At 37.7% G+C, this 15,419-nt stretch overlaps 1 protein-coding gene across 1 annotated transcript; it reads right to left on the bottom strand.

Moving 5' to 3' along the window:
* Positions 1-10,788: 10,788 nt before the first annotated feature.
* LOC108655433 (solute carrier family 25 protein Shawn) lies at positions 10,789-12,722 on the bottom strand. Its single transcript, XM_030383683.2, has one exon. The coding sequence runs from the start codon at positions 12,233-12,235 to the stop codon at positions 10,907-10,909; it is 1,329 nt and encodes a 442-aa protein (XP_030239543.1). The 5' UTR covers positions 12,236-12,722; the 3' UTR covers positions 10,789-10,906.
* Positions 12,723-15,419: the final 2,697 nt, after the last annotated feature.

Genomic DNA, 15,419 nt, shown 5'->3' on the forward strand with positions numbered 1-15,419 from the left:
CTGAAATATCTTAAAGTCCAATAAAATCATAATTAGGATTTTATTTAGCAGTCAAATGTATAAGCGAATATTCAAATTTAATCTGAAGCTAACCTAATTCATTTTGTTTACTATTTTAATATTTATTATTAGAATATATATTATTTATTTATTAATTCATTTTTAATTATTATTCCCTGAAAATCATTTTATTAAATGTGTGTAGAAAGTAGATGAAGGCGTGACAGACTCCAGAAAGTCTATATATTACTGATTACGGCAGCAAGCTGTACCCATTTAGCCTTGTCTGTCCCACTATCGATACAATTATATCTTATATAAGCATAACCAAATCATAGACTTAAGTTTTCCATTTCTTAAGCTCGTATAATATAATATAATATACCAAACATATACAATAAAATCGAAACAATTCATTTCCATGGCAATATCTTGCTTTACGTCATATTAATTTCTGTTCTTAAATACTTTTTATTCTCTTTTGGTTTGCGTACATTGAAATTGAATATTTAGTGCTGTAGATAAAACCATTAGTCGAAATCGATTTCTTTTTTATTTTAAATTTGCGTATTTCGTTTTGCTGCAATTGAATTAAATCTCTGAGGCTGCTACAAATATATGCCAGGCCCATTAATCATGATCAATTTTTTGGATGCCACGAATTTTAAATTGAACAATGCATAATACCAAACAGTCAAGGAATAAATATGTGTTGCCTCTTTTTCTCTATTTTTTATGTGACCCCAGCTAAGAGCGTTTGGCAGTATTTTCGCAATGTCGAATAAAAATTATTATATTGCACGTTATTTAAACAGAAACAGGACTGTGAGAATTAAATGAAAATTGTATGCTAGGCGCAGAGAGAAGCGAGGGGATTAAGGCTAAAAGTAAAGGGCTGTCAAAGGGAAATCTGCACATATTGGTCATTAATAAAAGTATATTTTTTATAAATATAAATGTACATCTATATATATATTTATATATATGCTTTTTTTATCGATATATGCATCAAGCAATACAGCGGGCAAATATTGATAAACAACAAAAAATGAATACGCTTCACAGTCGGCTGCAAAAAAGAGCATGCCATACAAATATGAAAATAAATATGGAAAGTAAAAACGAAAAAAAAAAAAAAAAAAAAAAATGAAAACTGCGTGAAAAGGCAACCATAAAAGCTTTACAAACGTTAAAACCTAGAGCTGGCATCGTGTCTGGATCGTGCAGAGTGCTGAAGATGCAAAAGTCTTTTAAAGAAAAATTCAATCCATCATATGAAAGTCATATAAATAAATAGCAATTGGCAAAGCTCCCCAATTATTATATGCAACAATTATATACTTTCCGAAATGTAAGTTTAAATAAAGTCTGAGTGCTTCCTAATGAATTTATAATATATAAAAACAAAAGATAAATAAATTAAATATAACAACAATTCTTAAATTAAAGATGAATTTAAAATCTTGAATTGCCAACAAAATTATGAATGTAAAGAAATTATTTTGGAAATAAGCTATAATTATATTCTCTTATTTTTTATTATATTTTGCTTAAAACTTTTTTATATATTTATTTAGTTAATTAAAATTAATAAATGATATTTGCCAAAATTGTTTGAGTTGTACATTTTGCTATCTTCTTTTCGTGCCGTTGGCCGTGTGCCCAGCACTACGCCAGTTGCAGCTCTAGGCTGTATGTGTGTCGGGCTCGTTCCATCAATTTATACTGTTTTCCAGCACACTATAAAGCAACTGCTCTCATTCTAGCTTGGGCTCTATCTCTTTCACACAGTGAGCGTTAACGTGTGCGCGATTGCGAGTCAATTGTGTCGTTATTTATCAGTCAGCATAAATGCTGCTTTAACTGTGTGTGAGTGAGTCGGAGTGTGTGTGTGTGTGAGTGTGAGTGTATGTCTGTCTGTCTGCCTGACAATGACAGAAACAATAACAACAATAATATCCATTGCCCTTAAATGACGTATTTTTTGCTACTCTGTCTTTTTCACTCTATATCTCTCTATCTCTGTCATTCTATCTGCTTCAGTTTTTGCTGCGTGCTTTTAGGCGCTGCCTTTTGTGCAGGTGTAATAATAATATGACCACAATAAATAAAATATTATCGCGTACATTGCTTGTTAGTCATTGTTGCACTCTAAAGTGCACCGCCCTTTGTTAATGCTCTGTTTTGTTGTGTGGGCGTGGCACAGTAATTGCCGCCATTCACTGTTGTTCATTAAACGCATTGTGTGAAACGATTTTTGAGCACTATAGATATTTTTCAGTGTGGTTTTGCGGTTGTACTTTACGACTCGGGTGTGAAAAAGTATATAAAATTTAAGAAATATGTGGGACAGATATAACAATGAATAATCGTTAAGGCAATGCAAACAGTTTCGGTTGGTTGAATATTCCTCAGTTTCAGGCATATTTACCTCAATGCACTTAATTCAATAACATACAACAATAGCAATCCACATTAAGTGCCTGTCAGTTAATGAAAATTGCATTTTCCTTCAAATAAATACATGAACTAGGGCGGCTAACGAGCGTAGACTCGATAAGAGCATTTTGTGCTTAAGAGTTGACTGTGAAATATTTCATTAACATTTTGCAAACTAAGATGCTTAAGCTTTCAATCATTATTAATTAATATATTTGTAACTGCCCCGCCCCTTGCTTAACACAATTCCCCAGCTCTGCTTCACCTATTGCCATTCACTCGATGTCAATATGTAAAGCCTATTGAATATGCAATGCTGTTCGGCTTGTGTGCTGCTGCTGTGAATGTAATTAAAGCTGCCGGGCCGTATGAGTGATGTGCCGTGAAATTTATATACATAGCTCATACGTCATGTCTGTCGGCATGCAAAGAGATGCATTTCCCAGTCTCTGCCTCTGCCATTGGGTGGGCAACTGAGTCTGAGTGGGTGTTCGACTGTGGCAGCTGTGGCAGCTGTGCTGTGCTGTGTGAAATGTTCTGCTATGCCAGCTGCAGCTTAATGATTTTTATGCTGCTCTCGCACTTAAGTTGCAGTTTTCTCTCATCTCTTTTCTTTTTGTCGGTTCCACTGGGCGTTAATGGCAAACAGCGGTGACAACATCTGTTCCACATAAACACACTCTACACACACACACACAGGCACACTCATTTGGCTGGCGGGCAAGAAATTCCGAGTCATTAGTCGTTGTCCCGGTCGCCGTCGACTGGCGCGCAACTAAATTACAGGGCCTGCAAAAAAGCATTATTTACCCACATATGAAATTAGAGTGGAAGCCAGGGAGCTCTGCGCTAGTTTAGAGTTTGCATAAACGCAACTGTTTCGCAAAAGAAAATCAATGCGATTCGTTTTTGGAGTGATATGAGAGACCTAACAACAAATAGCAAATGAGCAACTTTATTTTAATATAGTTTTATATTTGAGTTTACAAGTGAGGCAATGCATCATTTTAATACGAAACATGAAGTAATTTATATTAATTTTAAGGCATCACGATGAGTATGCGGAATGGGTACACCCTCGAGCCCATCAGCTTTTGGATGACAGTGTCCAGGCGATTCCCGAGCTCGAACAGCAGCTGTGGCAACATATTTCATAAGCCAAAAGTGACGAAAAAATATTTTGTGCACTAACTGATGAATGTCTCGCTAGCAGAGCACGTGTGTGTGTGTGAGTGTGGATGACCTGATGAAAACCTCCTGTCAGCAGCTGGAGACGGCGCCAGTGCCAGTATCCGTATCCCGGGCATCATTCCCGCCTGCCATTGCGCATCAGTGTCCTGTGGTCCACGCCCCTGCGAGTCTTCGCAGGACTCTTGTGTTGTCAAGGTAAGGTTTTTCTGCTGCTGCTGCTGATGAAACTGAGCCATGTACGCGAAAATATTAAAATTAAAAAATGCGCGCTTCATATTAATATTTGTCAGCTTACATTATATCTCGTGCCTTCCATCACGAGCGAGGACATGGGCGCACAAAGAAATATGATTAGGCAGCAAGTATAATGAATACTATTGTCATGGAATTACACTTTTAAGCCTATTAAATATTTAAGGCGAACTCCTTTAAATGAAAAAAGCAAACAACGAGATTTAAATAAAAATGTAAGAGAATTTATTCTACTGCGATAAATAAATTTATGTATACAAGTTTTTTAGAAGGAATTTCATGAAAATGTATATGAAATAAAAAATAAAAGAATGATTGAAGAAATGTTATCGAAGAGAATGGAAAGCGAAGCATTATTACTTAGTAAAGATTCGAATTGTATAGAAATAATAGCTCTTACAAAACAGTCACTGGATGTATAAAAAAAAGTGTTTTTCTAAGAAATACTCAGAGTGCGATCGTTTATTTTTGTATGTACAAGTACATACTTGAAGTGAGTTTGTGTTTTTGCATATAAATATGAAGCTCTCAGACCAAAACAAAAACGAGAAGAACGGAAGACACTTACTCTTAGTGAAAGCGTTTGAATATGATTTTTTTAAAAAGATCTGGGGAGAGGGCACAAAGTTTCAAATGGGTTTCTCTTTTCTCATTAATTTGTAGTTATTTCTTATTGCTTCATTACTTCCTTAGGGTTGTTTTACTAATTTAGTAATTTAAACTTATATTTGGATTTACTTAATTAATTGTTAGGGGAGAGGAGAATTTCGAACCAATACCTTCTTTTGAGAGCCGCTTGGACCTCAAGTCGATCTTTGTAACGAATTGAGTGGAAGGAAATCTGGTCTTCCAGTTTAGCCAGGTTGAATTTTCTATGCTTACACAATTTCGAAAGCTGAGCAGCCAATTTTATTACAAATTATAATTAACCTTGCAATATTCCCATATAAAATTGGCTTTTGCATTTTAATGGCAATTGCTTTTAATTTTCTAACTTAACTTTCTCTATACCGCACATCATTTTTTGTTCTCTTACTCTTATTAATTAATTGCATCTGTTGTTATTTATTTGTTCGCCGAAGCGTCACAGAGCTGTGCCCATTGTTCATTGTTTCTAACTCCTAAGTCAACTCGGGCCTGCCTTAATTAAATTATGTCCCTTTCTGCCTCTTTCCCAAGCCAACAATGGCTGTCATAATGAAGCAACTTGTACCGCATTTCTGTTCCGGCGGAAGTGCGCGAAGTTTGCCACAGCTTCGACCCTTTTACCTAGGTAAAAGGTCATACGAGGAAGTGTGTGTGCGTGTGCGTGTGTGTGTGCGTGTAAGTGTAAATATTTACATACGACGTGTTATCAAAAAAGAGAAAGCATTTCTGTGTACGGGCCAGCAAAAACAGGACTCGACCTGGCCAAACTTTCCATGCAAATCAGTTAGAACAGGCCGTGAAACATTCTTCTCTCTCTTTTTTTCTTTCTCCAACTTTTCAATATTTTTTGTTTTGTGCATGTTTTTTTTTTCATTTTTGTTGAGTATGCAAATTGAATTTAAGCAATTGCCACACACTTTGCTCTAGTAAAAGCAATTTAGCAATTTTTAAATATTTTATGGCCACAACTTTTGGTAACATACTTCATGCTCTTTACTTATTTATTTTCACAAAGGTAATTATTTTTTCTAACATTATTTAAAGCTTTATTTTATTTTCATTTTGACTCTGCATAATAAAATGTATTTGACTTTGCCAACAGTCAGGTAACTTTTTCGAGAGTGCTTGAAGATACCCTGTAATGTTGATGCCAATGACAAGAACTTTTCTGTGATTTTAATTGCATTTGTTTCTAATCAAATTTCTGTAGCAAGTTTTCAATCTAAAAAACGTATTTCAATCTTAAAATGTATTATTATTTAAGATTTTCACATGTAGAGAATACCTCAGCAAAAAAATATAAACATATAATATATATATGACTTCATTTGCCATTCACTTCATCTCTCTTCAGCTCTCTATGTCTCTTTAAAGTTGAGCCATGAATTATTCATGAGTTTCGTATACATAGCAAATGGGGCACAGCTCAGCAAAATCTTTCAAAGATTGCTAAACATTGTTCGGGCTGTGGGTTAAGAGACAAATTCAGCTTAGCCTTCGCTCATGCCATGGCTGGCAATAATAAACAGATTAAATAATGAAAAGTTTATGAAAGGCGATTAGCATACAATGCAAAACAATGTAGAGAAAGCGCAAAGCAAATTACGCAGATAATTGCCAAGTATTTTTGTGATGGACGCAACACGTAAAAGCTTATTTACAAGACATTCCCCGGCCAGGAATGATATTCGAGATCAATTAGGCTTTATAAATAGCCAAGCGCTTAATGGCAGCTCCAGCGCCCACCTTTCAGCTGCCTCCTTTTCGCAATTCGTAGCCTCGCAAATTTACGAGTTTTACGGGCCATTATCGCTTTAATAATTTAGTTGGAAAAAAGCAAAGCAAACCGACCCAAATGCCACATGGTAAAGCAGCGCACCCGAAACTAAATGTGCAAAAGGAGAACTGGAAACTGGAAAGTGAAAATGGAAATGGTAAAGAAAATTGCAAGCAAATTGCGCTGAAAATGCGAGCGAATGGCTGCATTTGAGAGAGCTGCAAATGAGCCGCAATACAATTTAAATCAAAATAAACTGAGATTCATAATTTCCAAAGATCCGCTTAATTTTCATCTACAAACACCTCGCATAATCAAGAGCAGCGCAGCACAGCCAGAGGCCCAAAGGATACACGCACAGGACATTGAGTAGCCTTGGCATGACTGCTGAGAACAGACAAATATTTTTTTCCTGGAAATATTACCATGGTTTTCTTCCCTTTTTAATTAAAAAAAAAAAGCCAAGCCCAAGCACCTGAGAGCAAACAGCACAAAAAGGATAACGAACGTCTGGGCATGGACAGCGCAAAAATTGCGATTGCGAAAAGACTGCGCTAATTAAAAATTTGCGTTGGCCGCCGCTTAAAGACATCAGCCGTTTTTCTAGGCCGTGAAAAATTAATAGCATTTTTAAATAGACTTAAGGCACTTGCATAGCTCTGCTTTACTTTCCATTATTTTTTATTCTCTACCCTGGAGCCATAGAGTGTGGACACAATAGCGAATTATATTGCTGTTGTTTTTCTTACAGTATAAAAATAGCTCAAGGTAAGAACAATGGGCACGTCGTCATCCGCTAATTACTCTATTTGTGAGCTAGTCGGACCATTAACTAATTGAAAAGTGGATTAAATTAATTTAGATAAATGAATAAACAGATATTATAATTTACTCAATAATAAATAAATAATATATGCTGGATATAGGAGGGAATTGAATTCGATTCGATATAAATGCTTGATTTGAATTAAGAAGTGAATCCTCGCATCTGCAGGGTATCCGTAGGCTAATCTCTCACCTTTTAGCTTGTGTTTTTGTTTGAGCAGCGGCTGCCATTTATATACCTAAGCTCTAGAAATTAATTAAACGCTCGCTTCTTGACAAGGTCATGGGGCTAACTGCGTTCTTTTGGCGCTGGCTTAAAAGAAAAATCAACAGAATGAAATTTCACTTTCTTTTTTTGGCTAGAGCGGAATACTTTTCAAGGCTTTTGTTGCTCAGGCTTCGGCAAATGCTGCGTGTATAAAATTAAGCAATTAAGCAAATAGTTTTCGATACAGTTTTGCAGTTTGAGCAGCCAATTAAAAGCGGAAGAGAATTTTGTCTTAAAACGTTAATTTATTCAAGCAGCGCATTAGCAGGCAACAAAGAGAGCAATCTGAAGCTGAAGCAGTCGCCCGCTCGATAGCCATTCAATCAGCTTAAATCATTTTTATGGCTCAAGTCCGAAATTGATTCCCGGCCAGGCATTGGGTAGCCGAACAGCCTGCCACGCCCACACGTTGTCACTGTTTTTGCAGGGTAGACAGACAAGCTAGAGGCCATAAATAAAGTTGATGTGGATGTGGATAGGGAAGTGGCCGTGCATGCTGGAATATTTTAAATACAACAATTAAATGCAAATACCGAAAAACACAATAAGCAAAAATAAAACTCTATGAAAGCTCGCCCCTTCACTTCCGCCCATCCAGCCAATATCCTGGCAAACGTTGAGCGGAGCCTGCCGCAGCAGCTGCAGAGCAAGCACAACAATTCCACGATTGGGCAGGCCATCAACAACGCTTTTTTTTCCCGATGCTAGCGCAAATATTTTTGAGCGGCAAAAAAACAAGCAACAGTCCGTCTGAATATATGGACTATGGCCACGCCCCAAGACCAGCAAAGCAATTGGCAATGAGCAAAAAAAAAAGAAAGAAAAACAGAGGGAGAGAGAGAGAAATATTTATATATATAAAAGGTTGTATAAGCTGTGGGGTTGCCCATGATGCGTGTGGTCAGGAGGAGGGGCGCATGGGCTGAAGTAACAAATTGGCTTACGCAGGGCACGAAATTCACTTTAATATAATTTCAATTATTTAAGTGAAAGCATATTTTTAATGCGCTTTATTGCCAATTTTCGTTTAACAAAGAAAACTTGAACGTTAAATGCCATTTTACCAGATGCCCCTCACACACACACACACACACAGCATATATACAGGTTTATACATATGTATGTGCATGTTATATATATATGAGTCTTAACTTCTTTGCTTGGGCTGGAGATGGACAATATGAAGCTGTGTGTCTGAGCTGGGCTACGTTGGATTACATGCACTAAGTACCAAACAATTAACGCAGTGACTAAAAATATATATAAAATAAGTAAATTAAATATTCATACTTGAAAACTATATTTTGTAATAAATGAAATGAAAAAATAAATGTAACATAAATAATTTTAATCTCTGCATACACAATATTTAAATTGTTAATGTAATTTTTCACAAAGCTACAAAAATTAGATTACATAAGAATATTTAAATATTTAACATTAGTAAATAAATTATTTTTTATTATAAATATTTTTTTAAAATATTTGAATTATTTTATAATTTTTTTAAAGGTTAAAGTTGTAAAATATATTTTTTTTTAAATACTAGTTTTAAAATATTTTATAAAATAATAATTAAAATTTAGAAGAAGAATATACTTTAAAAATGTATTGTAGAAAATTATTTTAAATATTTCATTAAATTGATAAGAATGTTTGATAAATTTAATTAAAATATCATAAAATGAGTTAAACAATTTTATAAACTTAATTAAAATATATTAAAAAATAAATTACATTTTGAATACCATTTACAATTCTTAGTCCTGAGTATTCTCCCCCCCTTATGCAATGCATAAAATCACAATTTTTGCCCATCACTGTCACTGTCACTGTCTGCGAGAATCACAGCATTGCGTCCATCGCTATCTGACAAGTATTTTCCTCTGCTTTTATTTTATTTTTTTTTTACTTTTCCATTTTTGCTTTTTTGGCTACTTTGGCAAATTGCGGTCAACACAAACAAAAATATGCTCTTTGTGCACATACCCAGACCAGCTAGGCCACCTCTGGGGCAGGCTTTGTAAATTTTGCTTGCAAAATAAACGCTTAACAAATATTCGTTTGGGTTAAAACTATGCTTTATTATTGCATGCTTGCGCTGAAAGTAGATATTTTATTTTTTGTTAAATTATTTTCGCCCACTTGCGAAAATGCAATTAAGTTACCCCCAATGCCCCCTCGTGGGGCCACGAGCGGACTTCTTAATTGCAAAGTTTTAGCTAAATTTTTGTGATTTATATGGAATGCATTCGGGAAAGTAATTTGGCCATGCATTTTGACCTGCTTCATTGGAGTGCTGTGCGGCATGTTTGGATTTGGCACAACTCGATAGAAGCAGCCGCTTTGGGCTTTTTCAACGATTTTCTCATTTTCATTTTTTTCGTATATATTTTTCTCTCTTTTTGAATTGTGAACGTGACCAGGGAACTGTTATGGAGTGCAGCCAAGCAATTCGATTATTGTTGAAGTAACAGGAACTGAAATGGGCAAAGCTATCGAGAGAGCCTTGACAGCATTTCCCAGCAGCCGAAGAAAATGCGAGCGATAGGAGGAAAAATCCGAAATTCAACTAGCCCTTAGCAACTCAGACTGGCTAAGTGTGAATGAATGATAAATATTTAATTTCGTTAAGAAATATTTAAAAAAAAAAGTATATCAAATATATGTAATGTATGTATATCTCCTTATCCCTTTTTCATTTCGCAATTTATTTTTCTCTTTAAATAAAATGTATATTGAGTGTAAAGTCGCTGCCTCTTATATGTCAACTCTGCCAGGCTGTCATATCCTTATGAGACACATTTCTGCCGGCAGAAGGTCGAAGAAGTTGCACCAAAGCAGACAGTATACGACTGGTTAATGCCCTGTAATAAATCGAAGATGATTTAATATTGATATAGAGCTAATTTTATTCACATTGTGAGATTAACCTATATTTAAGATAAATTTGAAATAAATACTAATTTTAATATATTAATGAAGACTATTTTCTAAAATATAATGCATTCAACGCAGTTTGTGTACCCAGACAAGCTGTCTAAGATTTGTCTGCCACTCAATCATCTCAGCTCCCATTCGATTCAGCTCTTTGCGGGGTATTGAAAACCTCAAGTATTGCCACGGATATTACGCTTGCTGTGCGGAAGGGGAAGTGTTGCCAGCGCATATTTAATTCATTTCCCATCAATTTCATTTCCTTTACATCCTTTCAAGTGTCGACTTGTGTAAATGTTAAATTAAATCAACAGAACTCAAACAGAAGTCAACGCAAGTTTACGCGTGGCCTTAAGCATATGCCGAAGGCCTACATATATACATACATGCATACATGCACACACGGCATATATGCATGCGTATGCATGTCACAAATTGATTCTCTCTTGGCTAATTGAACCGGGTTTTAATAATTTAACATAAAATATATGTATGTACATGGAAAGTTGTTGCTTTTCGTTAAAAAAAAAAGTTGGAGAAGATAATGGGAATCGTACTGTTGACATGCATTACTCGATGTCATCCTCCTTGACCAGCTTGGCGTTCGGATTGTGCTTCAGCAGCTGTTTGTTGTGCTGGTGCACATTGTAGTGGAAGAAGTATTGCTTGCTGTACTCAAAGGTGGAGATCATGATGGCGCAGGCGGGCGCCACCTTGCACAGCCTGGGCACGTACCCGGCAAACAGGCCGCGCAGCCCAAAGAGACGGTAGATGCCGGCCAGGCGGCTGTAGGTGGACTGCTTGCTGAGCTCCTTGGTGGGCGAGTCCGTGAAGATGACGCGCTCGCCGAACTCGATCTGCTCATGGGTCTTGATCACGTCAAAGGGGCACGTGACCAGGGCGGCCACCGAGCCGGCCAGCACGCCGGCCACGAAGCTGAAGCCAAACGAGGGCTCCTCGTCGCACTCGCTGAAGCAGATCTTGAGGTACTCGTAGGCCGGCCAGTAGATGCCCGAGAACGGCACGTCCCGCAGGATGGTGGGCGGCAGGCCGCGCCACAGGCCAGACACGCCCTGGATGGCAATGATGTTGCGCACGAACTGCAGCACCTGGGCGTAGCTGAGCCGCTGCGACTGCATCTTCGTGCGCACCAGCTCGATGGGACTCACAAAGGTGACGGCGCAGATGCGAGCCGTCACACCCGACAGCATGGGCACCACCAGCGGCAGTTTCTGCTCCGGGGTCGTGCCTTTCAGCTGAGGCGGCGCAAAGTGCCGCTGGTAGATGTCGATGTACTTGGCCTTGAACTGCTCATAGGCCACGAAGTAGACCACGGTGGAGGGCAGCGCCGAGACCAGCGTGGGCCCCAGCCCGGACCAGAGGGCGGCCAGGCCTTCCCGGCGACTGATCTTGAGCAGCGCATCCAGGGTGCCCCGGAAATGCGGCTTCATCGTGTTGCCGCCCGCAGCTGTGGACGTCGTGCCGCAGCTGAAGAGATGATCCATCAGGCCGTTGCAATAGAGGAAGCACTTGCTCGGCCGCGACTGCTGCGATTGCTGCGACTGCATGCGGGTCTTGATCACGTCCAGGGGCGTCATAAAGCAGGCGGTGATCATCGCACCAGTGCAGGCCGATGCCACCTGCTGCAGCGGCCGTATTTGGAAGCGCGGGTCCTTCAGCAACTTCTTCGATCGGGGCTTCTCCCGCTCACCACCGCCAACGTCGCCAACCGCCTTGGGCTTGCTGTTGCTGCTACTGCCGCTGCTACTGCTGCTGCTAGGGCTGCTGCTAGGGCTGCTGCTAGGGCTGCTGCTAGGGCTGCTGCTGGGCTCACTCTGGGCGCTTATGTCGGGCTGTAGCAGTTTGTTAATAACATCAGCGTCCTCTTGCTTCGGCATTGCGACGGCGTCGCCCTCGACGTCGGCGTCGGCGTCGGCGTTACCTTTCTGCTGCTGTTTTGGCTGTTGCTGTTGTTGTTTGACAGTGGAGCCGGATGTCGATTTGTAATACAACTTTTTGTGTACAAATTCGAAACGAAGCAAAGCCAACAGCGTGATAGCGTTGCCAGACGTGTGCGTTGCGGCTAGTGAAAGTTACCTCACACTAGGTGGCAGCGCCATGCAGCGTATATCGCAACGAGATGGCAGCACAGCATCTAGTGCCAGCAAATGCATAACATACTGAAGCAATCCATCAATTAAATTTCAATCAATATCTGAACTGGACCAAGCTGTAGATTTTAACATATATTGAGTGCACCGTTAGCCTGTCTATTCCAGAGTATCGTCAAATACATCAGACCCAAACAAAAATTTTATACAAAATATATGGTTCGTAGATAAAATGTTGAAATGTCAGACGTCAGCTGAGTTGTTTCGATATTTGAAACTGTTCACTTGTTGCATTCCGCCTTAATCGCCTCAATTGCCTCTCGTCTTCATCAGCCGAAACAATGTGACAAAATCCATTTTTGCCAATTACCCAGCTGCAATTCGCTATTCCAATTTGCCTAAGCTTAAGCGACGCACAGAGGCTGCCAAAAAGCATAAAGAGGCAGACGCAGCGCCTGCTCTATGTGCGAGCTCCAGTGCTCCACACGTTCGATGGCAACCTGAACCCACCTCAAAGTTATCTGACAAAGAATTTCCAGCAACGGCAAGAAGAACAACAACAACTGTGTATGTATATAGAGCAAAGGCTGAATATTTGTGCTTCTGCTGGCTTGTGTGTTTCGAGCGGGGGTAGGGGCGGGTTGAGGGGGGGACTGCGAACAAAAGCCATGTCAACTCTTGACGGCAAAATAATTGACATCAAAATGATGTGTACGGTTTTCTGCGCCACTGGCGCTGGAATGGAGCACTGGAGCTTTGAGCACTGCGGATCGTTAGTTTATTAACACGAGTGCAAAAGTGCGAATAGGATGGCTAGATTGCAGCTAAAGAGGAAACCAGCGCAGCACAGCGCAGGTGTGCTCTATCGAGGTGGCACAGGTGCAAAGCAGTTGCAGTGGCAAATAGACTAAGAGTAGCACAAGATTTAATATGGACATCGAATGCAGCGAGCAGAGTCGGGAATGGCATACAAGTATATGAGGCAATATTTATATTAAGAAATTAAAAAATATGTATGTAATATAATAAATAAATATTTTCAAGAGCATAAAAAGCTTGTGTTCGATAACAGTGAATTACATTAATATAAGATATTGTTTCATATTTTCACTTGAATGCAAATAAAGATGTTTTATATATATTAATTCAATTTAAAAAAGTGTAAATGGTAAATTAAATATTGAAAAATTGTATTTTTTATTAGATCTATACCTCTGTATAGATCCAAATATTATATTTACCAGAATATAAAAAAATATTTTAAGAGAGAAAAAAGAACACAGAATGTAACATTTAATTTAATATTCGGGGTTCTCTTTTACAACTGCAAAAAACAGAGTTTATTGAAAAATGGATAAAATTTCAAATTTGGTATCCATTTTTATGTAAAAAAAAATGTATAGCTGTATATACACATACATTTATATATATGTATATTTCGTTATCATATATATATATTATGCTTCTATTGACTTGCCTTAAATATATATATATATATAAATATATTATTTTTTTTTTTATTTATATTGAGCATGGGAATTCTGTTGCATTTTTTGTTTTTGGGAATTTGTATGTTACTGAAGGACGCAGGCACTGATTAAACTAATTTATATATATATTCATGATCAGTAGGAAAGTTCAACTCGCCATGTCCCTTTACACACCCAGGTTATAGGGTACGATAATAAAAATATATATATATATTAGATTTAAGCTGTTTCATTGTTAACATTAACATATATTTTATTGATTATTGCTATATTTAATTATTATCACTTAATACATAATCATAATTTACGCCAACTTTGGGCACCACGAAAGCTAGACTCTTCAAATTTATTGGGATAGTTTCTGTAACCAATACAACGCTATTTATGCCTCTTCCCAGTCAACAAGCATTCACAAACACGTATTGCAAATACTAGAAACTTGCTCTATGGCAAAAACTCTCATTTGGATGTCATTATACGAAAGATAAAGATGTCATTAAAAAAATCCATCTCGACGAAAAGTTATTCAAGAATTTAGTTGGCATAATAAATCCCAAAAACTGCCTAGTAAGCAGAGCGCGTGCTTAGGTGTGTGCGTGTGCTTGTGTATACGTGTGGGTGCATATGTTTGTGTGTTAGCATAAACGTTACTTCCTATTGATGTATAAAAAAAAACTCCTGAGTTCCGAGTATCCCTTATTGTGTACACCCGTCTATAAGTCTGCTACTTGTTAAAGATTTTTTGACGAAATATAAAGTACCATTTTTCTAGCAAATCAATTTCCATTTTATCAAATATTATGTTGAAGTAGAAAAGAATAATGGGTCCTGTATTTTTTAATTTTTAAAATGTAAAACCCAACACTTTTGTATACCGTATTATATTAAAAATAAAGTGTCGCATATAAATAAAAAAATAAATAAAGAACTTTTCAATATAAAAAAAAAAAAAAAAAATCAAAAGCTCTGCTGGAACACAGTATACTTTTGCTTCTATTGTCTTCAAAATTTGTTTCATATATGGAAAAACTGTCAACATGACTACTATGAAAATATATACACGAATTTATAGCAAGTTCTTTCCTATGATTATCATCCTGCAACTGTATTTGCTATTAGTCGTATCTGCTTTTGATTTTCCATTAGCTTCCCTGCTATTTGCTCGCACAACAATGTGCTTCAACAATTTGGCAACGTGTTCGTCAACTATTTATAATCCCTATGCCCATCCATATAGAGTGCACTCGCAGTGGCCCTTCAGGCTAGCGTAAGCCTTCGCATGTTGCGACCGGCAGAGCACAATAAGCAAAAGGAAAAAAAAAATAGCAAAAAAAAGTGGAACGCAAACAAATACAAGGACAGCATGTAAAGCATGTCGTAAATCCCATGCATATGTGTGTGCGTGTAGGTAAAGCATGATGGCTGGCAAAATGCGGTGCTGATATGATTACGTTGCAAGAAAAAGAAGAAGAAGCGAAAGT

The sequence above is a fragment of the Drosophila navojoa genome, chromosome 2, assembly GCF_054131105.1.
Source record: "Drosophila navojoa isolate 15081-1374.11 chromosome 2, UAZ_NAV_1.0, whole genome shotgun sequence".
Lineage (NCBI taxonomy): Eukaryota > Metazoa > Arthropoda > Insecta > Diptera > Drosophilidae > Drosophila > Drosophila navojoa.